Source organism: Tachysurus fulvidraco, chromosome 15 (genome assembly GCF_022655615.1).
Source record: "Tachysurus fulvidraco isolate hzauxx_2018 chromosome 15, HZAU_PFXX_2.0, whole genome shotgun sequence".
Lineage (NCBI taxonomy): Eukaryota > Metazoa > Chordata > Actinopteri > Siluriformes > Bagridae > Tachysurus > Tachysurus fulvidraco.
Window position 1 is genome coordinate 3,940,643 of NC_062532.1, and position 13,556 is coordinate 3,954,198.

The 13,556-nt window shown below is 37.1% G+C and overlaps 3 gene segments (V, D, J or C); all 3 read left to right on the forward strand.

The window, feature by feature from the left end:
• Nucleotides 1–13,556, forward strand: part of LOC125138738 — a 345,797-nt gene that overhangs the window by 156,158 nt on the left and 176,083 nt on the right.
• Nucleotides 8,693–9,461, forward strand: LOC125138812. The segment is given in 2 exon segments: nucleotides 8,693–8,735; nucleotides 8,829–9,461. Coding segments are annotated over 2 exon segments (351 nt in total).
• LOC125138763 lies at nucleotides 10,893–11,549 on the forward strand. The segment is given in 2 exon segments: nucleotides 10,893–11,071; nucleotides 11,155–11,549. Coding segments are annotated over 2 exon segments (423 nt in total).

Below are 13,556 nucleotides of genomic sequence, written 5' to 3' on the forward strand. Positions count from 1 at the left end.
TTTCATTGAAACCTGAGGTTTTCTGAATGTCTTTTTTTTTCTGGCTTTGAATGTTTAAGCTCTCACTATGTTCACTATTACTTTATGTGGCGGGAGCGGTGTGGTGTGTTAGGAGGTACGAGTGAGAGCCGTACAGCTTATCACACACAAACCCAAGTTTATCTATTTGGAACCAATTCGACTACGCCACCTGGGAGGGTTAAACCCAGGAAATAGAAGTAAACCCAGATCACACAAGTTCGATCCTCTTAAAATAAGTGTAGGCAAGAAACGTGGGCATCATAAAGTACAACGTTTATTAAATACTTGCAATTAAAATAAAAACCTCACTTAATATGCTCAATCCTAAAGAGCAATTACTAACAGCTCAAACCAACATTGCAAAAACAACAAAAAGAAAAGATGTCTTCACTGTTAAAAAGGTGCAGTGACAGACAAATACACAAATAACGACGATCAAATGAAAGAAATAATAAACAACCACTTTACGCAACTTCTAAACAGACAAAACAAAATATCACAATTAAATACAGGGCTGGGGTTATCCACCGAGGCGATCACCAGGGTTAGTTATCCAACCGCACACTTCCACACACACACACACACACACACACACACACACACACACACACACACACACACACCATGAACTCAGAGCACGCACTCGTACCCTTCAAGAATGTCGCACAGCACACGTTGGAATAGCACCACCACCAAAAAGGTCTTTCACCCGTGGGACCCCCAGCTCCTGAAAGAAATCAAAACCAAAATAAATACATATAAAACAGAAACAGAATGAATGAAAAGCAAATAGAAGTCACGATTCAACCACGTCGTTCTTAGGCCAGCCCCAAGAAATACACGATCGTCCACCCCAAAGTAGACCAGAGCAGGTCAGTTAAAACTATCCCAGAAACCAGATGGTAGCAGAAGAAATCCCTTTAAATGATTGTATGCTAGACACTCGGTGGAGGAAAAAGTAAACTGCAGTGATAATGGCCAGGACGAAAAGAGAGGGAGAATCCAAGTGCGGATAAAGAAGTTCACGAGGATCGATTCGCCGCTCAGGATACGCAGCCCTCAAATAACCCGCTGAAAGGTGGGCAGTAAACAGATCCGAACAGCATCCGACAGGGGGACACACAGTGATGAAAAGACAGGCTCAATCACCACTCGTACCTCGTTCATCCGGTCACATTTACATGCACAAGAAAAGTGCTGCTATCTAACAGGTGATGTGATGAACACAGGAAAGTGATGTACTTACTATTCATAGTGTATCAGTTTTGTAATATTTGTTACGCAGTTAACCAGACTGCAAAATTCTACATATTTTATAAATAGTCTTTGAATCATGCAGTTGTGGTCGTTTCATATATAGGTCTGTAATAAGTGTAATAAGTACAATATATGTACAATATATGACAATAATAGGATGTGCTGCTTTCTAAATAATATAGATAGAAGGAGAAAATCATACTGATTGAGAGTACGAAGCTGGAGACTATATAAATGTATACAATAACAGTTCAATCAGGTGTGTATGGAGTAGGGAAAATTCCAAATAGTTGAATAAAGTGAGCAGAGACTGCAAGTCCTCTTCTGTGAATGCGAATGAAAGAGGATGATGCTCAAGATTAAAATATAATATGAGAAATTTGCATGCATGTCTCTGTCTCCTACTGTACTTCTCCATGAACCTCATGCACTGGATCCAACAGAAACCAGAGAAAGATTCAGATTAATCTGAGGGAACTGGAAATAGATCAGATTTGCAACCTTCACAGGAAGCGTTAATTACATCACGATACGTTCATATCATTATTAATAATAACAAACTAAATAATGCTGTTATAAAATAAGGTTCCAAATTACATATAGCAATAAATGTATGTAAATAAAGTTTCCTGTTCTAAATAACCAATAATTTCTGTAAGTTTTCTTATTATAAATTCACCTGAAAACACCTGATAGTGTATAAACTTACTCATTAACACCTGCCTTAAGCTTCTTATTGGTTCAAACATAAACTCAATCTGCAGTGATAGATATCTATAAAAAATACAGACATGTTTAAAAGATGAGGAAGTTTTCTCATTTATCAGAATCAGAATCAGAATCAGAATCAGCTTTGTTGCCAGGCATGTTTTCACATGTGAGGAATTTGTTTTAGTGCCAGATTTAAGCAACAAAGACCAAGAGCTTTAACTTCTGCTCCAACACACACCATGATCTCTACATCCCTACTGCTGCTGCTGCTGGCAGCCGTACACTGTAAGTGTTTTTACATTTGACATGTAATACAGTTTTGGTTCCTTAAAGCTTTTTGCTTTTACATCATTAAAATAACTTTTCTTTAACAGGTGTTCACAGTGTTGAGCTGATCCAGACCGGATCCACAGTATTAACTATTGGTCAGTCACTGACTCTGACCTGTAAAGTGTCTGGATATTCATTAACTGATAACAGCTACTGTATACACTGGATACGACAACCTGCAGGAAAAACTCTAGAATGGATTGGATGTATATGTGGTAATGGTAACACTTACTACAGTGAGAAACTGAAAAGCAGGTTTCAGATTTCCAGAGACACGTCCAGCAGCACAGTGACATTAACAGGACAGAACATGCAGACTGAAGACACAGCTGAGTATTACTGCGCTCTTGAACTACAGTGAGACGTGTTTCAATGTTCACAAGACACAACACTGATCTATCTGAGTCTAACAAAAAAATAAAGAAATAATATATATATATATATCCCAGAAATGATCACAAAACATTTCAAGCTAGTTATTCACACAATTCACTTCTTTAATTAAATAATAACTACATTTTACTGAGTAACTAATCCCCATATTACAAATATTTCAGCATAGACACCAACACTGGTATTAATAAAATAAATAAATAAAAGTTTACTTAGGAATAATGGTCTCTTTTTATAACTAGATGAAATGAAATGTGTCTGCAAAAGACATTATAAAGAACAACATCCATTCACACTCAGCACTCAGGCTTTAACTCTTCATCCTGAATGAACAAAAACCATCCAAAAACTCCTCAAACTATATCTAATAATTAATGAGAATCCAATGTAATTAAATGTGAAATATGAACATTGTATAATTTGATGAATTTCTGGTAATGTACAAACTAAAAGGGAAAAAGAAACAAAGTGTTTTATCATCTCACCAAATGATTTTTATTAATGGATCATCAGAAAACCAGGATTAGCTAAAAAAAATGACAACATCATGAAGGACTGGACACGTTTGTGTTGTTCAGTGATAATCAGTGATCAGAAAACTTTACATTCTTCTGAATGTTCCAGTGATCCACAGTGATGGACTAAAAAGACATGAGATCTAATGAGTAAAGAGAAGTGATGAAGCTGACAGCATGAAACACACCCAGAGTTTTACAGGAAGCTTTTTCTCCTCTCGTCTGTTCCTCTGTGGATGTTTTTATATCTCTAGTGGGTGTGTCATGCAAACCAAATCCTGTGTTTGAACCATTTATGCTGAAACATTCAGCCCAACAACATAGCAGCAGTTTGTGTTCATTTACAGCAGCAGGAATCATTTTAATTCTTTGAGATGGGACTAGGCAGAGTTTTGTGTTACTTTACTCTAACAATCTTCATTCAATGTTAGTATTATTTATTACATTATTAAATATATATATATATTTTTTTTTCTTTAAATTTTTTTAATGTTAATTCCTACCTTTGAATATTCCTCTATTTCAGATTCCTGCAGTCAGACACTGATCGAGTCTGATCCAGTGACCATCAAACCTGATCAGTCTCATAAACTGACCTGCACGGCCTCTGTGCCTCTTTAACTTTGGTGGCTCTTGGATGGCTTGGATAAGACAGGCACCTGGAAAAGGGCTGGAATGGGTTGCAACTATTTCAGATAGCAGTGGTAGCATATATTACTCCAGCGCGGTTAAGGGCCGCTTCACCATCTCCAGAGACAACAGTAAGATGCAGGTGTATCTGCAGATGAACAGCATGAGGACAGAAGACACTGCAGTTTATTACTGCGCCCGTGAACCACAGTGATACTTCCCCTTAGACATCAGTACAAAACACAGACTTACTATAGACACATGAAAAGCTCACAGTCTGTTAAAAAAAGTTACAAAATTAAAAATTACATTAAAAAATTTTTCTTTTCTTTTTTAAAGCTGCTTTGAGAAAATATCTATTGTTAAATGTGTTATATAAATAAAGTGAATTGAACTGACAGATGAAGATCTATGGAAGTAGATGTTCACAAATCTAAGAAAAAAATAATATTAATTTCCCTATTAATGGATTTGGTTAAACCAAATGATTTACTATGTTATCTGAGTGTGTTCTCTCTTTTAAACCTTTCTGATTAAAATGCTCCAAGTCTGAATTCCTACTTTCTTCATTTTCACTGTTGGTCCATGTGAAAGTTTTGGCAGCCAGAACATTATAATATTTTGTGTTTGCATCTGTAGGGGGCAGCAGCTGCTTGTTTTTGTGAAGGATTCCTGGATTTGCCTGGTGATACCTGGAAATAACCTTGAAGTGGGTGTGGCCTAAAGTAATTATCAGGAATGAAAATATATATAAACTATTCTATGCTCCTGGAAACACCGGAAAAAGCCACAGGTAGAAATAACAGCTTTGTCAGCATTATGTGTGAATGTGGATCTGACCGTTCCTCAAACCAACAAACTAGTAGACATCGCAGTCCCAATACACACTATAATACACACATCCCAGTCCAAATACACACATCCCAGTCCCAATACACACTGTAATACACACAGCACAGTCCCAATACATACTGTAATACACACAGCACAGTCCCAATACACACTGTAATACACTCATCATAGTCCCAATACACACTGTAATACACTCATCATAGTCCCAATAAACACTGTAATACACTCATCACAGTCCCAATACACACTTTCATACAAACACCCCAGTGCTTAATACACACTGTAATAAACACACTACAATCCCAATACACACCGAAATACACACATCCCAATCTCAACATACACAGCCTCTGTTCTAGAAATGTAACTAACACCTTCTGAACACAGAAACTGTGACTTTATCGTGTGAGGCTCATTTTAGATGATTGTTGATTGAACATGTTCAGTTCAGTTAATCACAGAGACACGTTAGTGTTTTACTCATTTCACTCTAAGACCAATTCTTCTAAGATGAAGAAAGTTAATGTATAAATGAGTAAACCTGAGACTTCAAGATCATGATGATGCATTTCATGCAAATCTTCCACTTGTGTCTCTTACATTAAGGAGGTCTGTGTGAGTGTGTGTGTAGTGAGGAGGAAGAGAGCAGCTGAGCATTTTACTTCACTTCACTTTTATATCTACAACAATGCTGTCATTATCAGTGTTGCTGCTGCTTTCTGCTGCATTCTGTACGTCTTCGTGTCGGCTTTAGATTTAATTCCTGTTTCGTGAAAATGACTTGATGACTGTTGATGATGTTCTGTCGCTCTTATTCACAGGTGGTGTTGGAGGTGTGGAGCTCACTCAGACAGACTCTGTGCTGGTGAAGCCTGGAGAGTCGTTCGCCATCTCTTGTAAGATCTCAGTGTCGAGTTATTGTATACACTGGATACGGCAACCTGCTGGAAAAGCACTGGAATGGCTCGGATATCTGTGTAGCACTGATAGCACTAATCTCAAAGACACGATGAAGAGCAAGATTAGTCTCAGCCAGGACAAATCCATCAGCACAGTTTACTTAAGAGGACAAAACTTTCAGGTGGAGGACACGGCTGTGTATTACTGTGCCAGACACACAACACTACAAACTCACTGAAGCCCTGTACAAAAACATCCCTGGTTATTTTCCTCTCTCTGCAGTGCACATGTCCCCAGAGGGGTCTAGTATATATGAGCTAGCAGAGCTAAGACACTTCTGTAGTTCAAAGATATCTACATAAGGTTTCATCTTTGTCTCAACATTAAATTAAATTGTTTTCCTGAACACAAGTGTATACACAGTTAATCCATCACTAATATGACACCAATCTATTCCAAAGCTTTTATGCAGATTGCTGAAGTGGATGATGGTGTAACACAAAATTTAAGCTATTATTATAATTATAATTGTCTGTGTGTTTTTACACATCTAGAAGTCACAAAATGTTACAAAATTTAAACTTTAATTTAAAATTTTTATTGTATGTTTCTTTCTTTTAGAGCTGCTTTGAGAAAATACCTCTTATGGACCTCCGCCTATATCCATTGTCCAACAAAAAGTGGTACAGCTCCCACATACTTTGACACAGTTTGAGAAAAGGAGAAGTAAAACTGAGAACTATAATTTCTAATAAATGTCACTGGGGTGCAGGTCCCTGCTGAGGGAATATTTACAGCTCAGGAGGATGTGCTGGTATACGTTTCTAAAGTCTGTTGTGTCAGTGTGGTTGTCATGCACAGTTATATCTTTAAATTACAAACTTTAAAATGACCTAAATCAAGGTTTCTGTGTCAGAATGATCAATAAAGTGCATGAAATAATTGTCTCTTTCTTTAAAACCCCTTTAAGCATTGCCCCCCTTTTGCAGCTTTTTCGCCTACATGACCTACCCAACAAAAAGTGGTACAGCTCCCACATACTTTGACACACAGGGGTGAGCCTGGTCTCATTGGAAAGAAGAGATTCTCTAGTTCTCTAGCAGATTGATTCTAGGCCTTACTGGCACAAAGTTACAGGGGTTTGAATGCAAAATGCAGATTTCCTGTCCGCCTGGGTTGTGTTTCTGATAAACTGATTAATCTTATTTTTCTGGAACATGTTAGGGACCAAATAACAACTGAGAGTCAGAGCCACATGTCTTGGCTTTCACCAAAAAAAATTCAAGTCAAAAGACCCAAAAATGGATTTTATATGAATATTTTTCTACGGCCCTGGTCGTCTGGTGCAGCGTTTTTGTGTACTTGTTTACTATATAACTTTGAAATAAAAGGCTGCAGGCTCAGTCTGAAAGGCCATAAACAAGCCTAGACTCTCTCTCTATCACTCTGGTGTGAAAACAGGCCTGTAACTTGACACCCTGAGCTGTGAGAGGGACAAAAGGTCAGGGATTACGCAAGAATTCTTCTGCGCATCCAGTTCACGCAGACACAGTCAAAGAAAATACGGCATGTCATATACCGTTGGAATCGTCTCCTTATTGGCTAAACGGCTGTATAGGTCCAGCCCATTTCATTGCTATTGGAAGGAGTAATTGTCAGTCAAAGGCGGGTTCCCAAAAAATGAGGTCATGCCACCATTGGCTTCTCAGCCGTCTATCTCTGCCATACAAGCACCGATTGGCTCAAATGAGGGCTTATTTGATTCGTTAGGACCTGGGCTATAAATATGACGTAGACTTTGAATTTTTGAATATCCCAATTAGGAGTTAGAGCGGCAAAACGAGATGATGGCGCACTTCTGTTTCCAGTTTTCAGAACACTAACGGAATATTTGCGGCGCGACCAGAGCGTTTTGGATTAAAAGGCTTACAGATTTCAATTCCTTGGACCTGTGTGGATTTTTGTGGATTATTTGTGTTGGAATATATTACCCCAGTGAAGAAAGAGACGCGTCTAAAGGTAAGGGAAAAACCGGTATAGCGCCACCTAGGTCAGCTTTGTCCGAAATTTTTTTCTAATTGTATGAAGGCTGTGAATCATATTGTGCTTTGTGTGTGGGCTTAAAAAATTATTGAGAGTATAAACTTTACTAGGTAAATAGGTTTTTTCGTGTTTTTGGAGGATTTGATGCTTTAAAGTTGAATTGAAGCTTGTTTCTGGGTCATCCCCTAGTGGTCACTTCTACTTCCGTGCCGTGCACAGCACAGCGACCCGTAATACACTTCTGCTAATGCAAGGATTTTGTGTTTGTATTTTTTTCCACACCAAACCAAGCCCCTCCATAAGCCCCTCGCCCATAGCCAAAGCCCCGCCCCCAGAATCTCACTCTAAGCTGAACTCAAAAGTTGGCAGCGCTGGATTATGCAAATTCACCTTGTTATAATAGAAATACATTCTCTTCATCACCCAAGTTTCAGATTCAGACATGTTCATATTCAGGTTCTTTAATACAACACCAATCTATTCCAAAGTGTTTGTGCAGCTTGCTGAAGTGGATGTCGGTGTAACTCACAATTTAAGTTTACATTATAATTATAATTGTCTGTGTGTTTATGTGCCTCTAGATGTCAGTCTTTGTAAAGAAACTCTCTCACTTTAAACATTCTAATCGTTCTCCAGCTTCATTTAACTCACCAGACAGATATTTGATTATTGTGATTCTGCAAAACTGATTCAGATTTAACTACAATAATCTGTGTATTTTAGAAATCTTAGAAGTTATCGTTTAGATCAATTATAGCATTAACATTGTGAGAATATTAATATTGTAAGATGTTTACAATGTCAAAGACAGCGTTCCAAATAAAAAAATCTTGTTGAAAGTTGAGTTTATAAACCCACACATCCTCCATCAGATGAATCTCCTCCTCATGATTTAAATACATTTCAGATACATTCTCCTCCCATCATCAGCAGATAAACAAATCCAAGTGTCAGAGCTGGATCTCACTCTATTTATATGATGTGATGGTGTCTGTTAAACTTTGGAGAACAGAGAAGACTCCAGTCCAACAACACACACCATGTTCTCTACATCTCTACTGCTCCTGCTGGCAGCTGCTTCTTGTGAGTGCTTTATCAAATTCATTCATTTACTAGATGAAGAATAAAGGTGCAGCATATATTGTGTGAGATATCACCATGTGTTTTCCTCCACAGATGTGCATGGTGAGGAACTGACTCAGCCTGCTTCCATGACAGTCCAGCCAGGCCAGAGTCTCTCCATCCAGTGCAAGGTTTCATATTCACTTACGAGCTATGAAACACATTGGATTCGACAACCTGCAGGAAAAACTCTGGAGTACATTGGATACATCAGCAGTGGTGGGGGTACAGCTTACAGTGAGAAACTGAAAAATAAGTTCAGCATCTCCAGAGACACTTCTACTAAGACAATAACAATTGGAGGACAGAACATGCAGACTGAAGACACAGCTGTGTATTACTGCGCTCGTTACACACAGTGAGAGGAATAAACAACATCCCTGTACAAAAACTCCAAGTACAGTGAAACCATGCTAGCTCCAAACATCCTCCTTCATTAAAAAATAAATAATAATGATAACAATTCTGACTGAAGCACCAGAGCATCATGGACAATTTGAGGGTTGAATTTTGATTACAAACGGAATTGATTAGGTTCATATTCATTTCACTCTGATACACAGCTATCACTATCTGACATTCACTCTGTGAGGAAATAATACAGTAAAGCTTTACAAATTTTCAGGTAGACTGACTGTTGAAATCACTCATTACACACTCGCTCATTACTCATTATCCTCATTATTACTCATTATAAATAAATAAATAAATAATCTACAAATGAGAACAAAGAGATAAGTTAGTTCATTTTTTAAATAATTGTAATATAGATTTTAAACCATGATACAAATTTTTTTAATGTTACTGCACATGATACACACTGTAATAATCATATCACTAACAAGAACTTATGATAATGTAGGTTGAAGGATTAGTTGATGTTCCTCTCTGTTACATAATCTGGATCAGACAAGCTGGAAAGCTCTGTAATGGATTGGGGTTATCTGGTCTGATGCCAGTAAAACAATATATACCAAAGACATTGAGGGATGTTTAGAAATTACCCGAGACAACTCCAAAAACATGGTGTATCTGCAGCTGTCCGGTTTGAGTGCCCAGGATTCTGCTGTTTATTACTGTGCTAGAAACCACAGTGGTACAAACATGTTAATCAATCATCCAAAATCCCAGATGTGGTCAAAGAGAAAAGCTTATTCAATGTAGAGTCCATTTTCACAAGATCTGCAGGTTGTGCTCCAGCTTAACAAATATACTGTAACATTGTAGGTTCCTTAAAGTACAACATATTCTCATATCCTCAGTCAGGTCTAGATATTCCATAATTTCTATGTATTTCTGTGACACAATGAACACTGAGACTGTCTCTTATAGTCATATTCTTACAGAGGAACCAAAAGGGAAATAAATAACATTTACAGAAAAATGTCTGACTTTAATTAGTGATTATTGAATCCATACATTTCACAAAAGTTCCATGACATTAACTGTAACATTAAACGTAAATAGAGTTCACCATATTCTTCTTTAATTAATTAATAAATTGTCACCGTTCACAGACTGCTGCTGTATAAGAGGAAAAGTGATCACAGTAATCAGTGCCATTGATTATTAGAAAATAATTATCTTCAGGTTTGTAGCAGTAACTTCATGCATTAAATATCTCAACTTTAACTGTGAAGATCTCCTGTAAGATACACGGCTTTGTTATGACTGAGTACAACATGCACTGGATCAGACAGAAACCAGGGAAAGCTCTGGAATGGGTTGGATATGTGAACTCCGTAGTCTAACTGTACCTCTGTACTGTAAGTTTGGCTTTAACAGCTTCAGCCATGTTCATATTCACCTTCTCATAACAGAAAGCAGGAAATTTGCAGACATGAGAATCATTTCTGTGTTAATGTAATTCTCTAGAGTGCAGCCTACACATGACTGATAAAAACATAAAGGATCGTTTATCTAATTATTATCATTTTCATGGATTATGATGGAGATTCAGATTAATTTGAGAGAACTGGAAATAGATCAGATTTCAATCTGACCTTCACAGGAAGCGTTAATTACATCACAACATGTTCATATCATTATTAATAATAACAAACATCTGAATTATTTCCCACATTAAATTGATATGGAGATGAAACGGGGTGTGAGTGTGATTAACAGCTGCAGAGCTGCAACTCAACACAGCCTCTCTGTAATGTTTATGCAAATCTGCATCTCCTCTTGTAATATTAGCAGCGTTCTGATCTAGAGAGGAAACACTTCTCATTAGTCTTCCTTCAACACAAACATGTTTGCTTCAGCTCCACTGCTGCTGCTGGCTCTCGCCCCCTGTGAGTGTTTGCATTGAAGCTTTATTATTTCATCTGATCCTTTCAGTTCGACATGTCCACCTTTTCTTTTTCTCTTTTTACAGATGTGTTCTGTGCTACTGAGCTCATCCAGCCAGACTCACTGCTTATAAAGCCAGGAGAGACTTTAACCATCACCTGTAAAGTGTCTGGAGCTTCTATCACTGATATCAGCAGCCACTATGGAACAGCTTGGATTCGACAACCTGCAGGAAAAGCTTTAGAATGGATCAACATAATTTATTATGAAGGGAGCATTTATAAGAAAGATTCACTTAAAGACAAGTTTGTGGTCTCTCGAGACACTTCCAGTAACTCTGTGACCTTACGGGGACAGAACATGCAGACTGAAGACACAGCTGTGTATTACTGCGCTCGTGAAGCTCACAGTGACACAACAAGCTGCAGTGCTGCACAAAAACCTCATCACAATTCACTTCTTTAATTAAATAATAACTACATTTTACTGAGTAACTAATCCCCATATTACAAATATTTCAGCATAGACACCAACACTGGCATTAATAAGATAAATAACTAAAAATTTACTTAGGAATAATAGTCTCTTTTTTAACCAGTTGAAATTAAATGTGTCTGCAAAAGACATTTATTATAAAGAACAACATCCATTCACACTCAGCACTCAGGCTTTAACTCTTCATCCTGAATGAACAAAAACCATCCAAAAACTCCTCAATCTATATCTAATAATTAATAAGAATTATTTGGTCCCTAACATGTTCCAGAGAAATAAGATTAATCAGTTTATCAGGTAAACAACTCAGGCAGAAATGAAAACCTTCCATTCTAGCCTCTGTACCTTTGTTAATTGTTCAGGTGAAACATGCATTCCTCTAGATGTAAAGACCTCCTCATCTCATAAACATCTCTAATCTGTGATTATAAATCTATAAAATTTGGAACCTTAAGAGATATTCTCATGTGAATTTATGTGAAGTAAACACACTCTTTATATCAGGTGGTGGATGCAGGTGCTGATAATTTATTGTCAGATGTAACAAAAGACATGAAATTGTGTAATTCTGCACCCTTTGGTTCTACTGTGACATGAAATTACTGCTTCAAAAATTAATGGCACTTATTACTATGATCAATTTTCCTCTTATACAGCAGCAGTCTGTGAACGGTTCCCATTTATTTATTAATTAAAAAAGAATATGGTGAACTCTTTTTACGTTTATACTAACACTTAATGTTGTAGAACTTTTGTGAAATGTATGTATTCCATAATCATGAATTGAAAGTCGACTATTTTTCTGTCAATGTTATTTATTTCCCTCATTGTTCCTGTAAGAAAGATTCCTCCTCGCACTTGCCCTTTATCTCTGCAAAACAATAGGAGCACTGAGAGAACAAACCACACGAGTGAAATCAAATCTGGTTTATTCCAAACAGCTGCTCAAAGAATAATAAAATAATCTGAAACCCTGAAATCTGAAGGAAAGTCTAAAACATTCCGTTCGACAGAGAAAGAGAGATGTGGAAAGAAAATGAAATAAGCACAAAAATTAATTACCATAAAGAAAATTCATTTCAGCAGTTCCTTTGTGGGAATTTGTGTATAAGTGACAGTATCAGTGTTCATTGTCTCACAGAAACACACAGAAATTGTGGAGCATCTAGATCTGACGGAGGATATGAGAATATGTTGTAATTGAGGAAACCTAAAGTATTACAATATATTTGTTAAGCCTTAGCACCACCTGCAGATCTTGTGAAATGGCTTCTATATTAAATGCACTTTTTTCTTTTACATCTGGGGAAAGATTTTGGATGGCTCATACCACTATGTTGTCTAGCACAATAAATAAAAAGCAGAATCCTGGGCACTCAAACCAGAATGAATCTGAAATGTATTTAAATCATGAGGAGGAGATTCATCTGATGGAGGAAATGTGAATCATATGTAGAAACAGCCATCAAGAATTATATACAAAATTTACCTTTAAGGATTATGATAATAGAACAAGTTTTACCTTTCTGTCGTCATGGAATAATGCTCCCACACTTTCTCACACATGTTCACACAAATTCTAATGTGTTGATGTGATTATTATTAGTCAAAGATACAACAGTATCTTAAAGTTCATGAAGGTAATATTATTATAATAGTCTTTATGATGTGCAGCAATATTAGAGATATAATATTATGGATTTAAATCAACTTAAACAAATAACTAGCTTGAAACATTCTGTGATCATTCGCGGGATTATTGTTTTTTATTTAGACTCGGATAGATCAGTGTTGCGTCTTGTGTCTTGTTATTTTGAATGAGGAGTTTTTGTAAAGGGATGTTGTTTATTCATCTCACTGTGGGGTAATGTCACGAAGTGACACGGTGAGACAAAGGCGAGTGGGGATCCAAATGCAGTTTAAAGGTTTTTGGCACAGGTCCAAGAATACCTCCGTGTACTCCTCAACTGGGGCGTCCTCCTGACGTAGGCA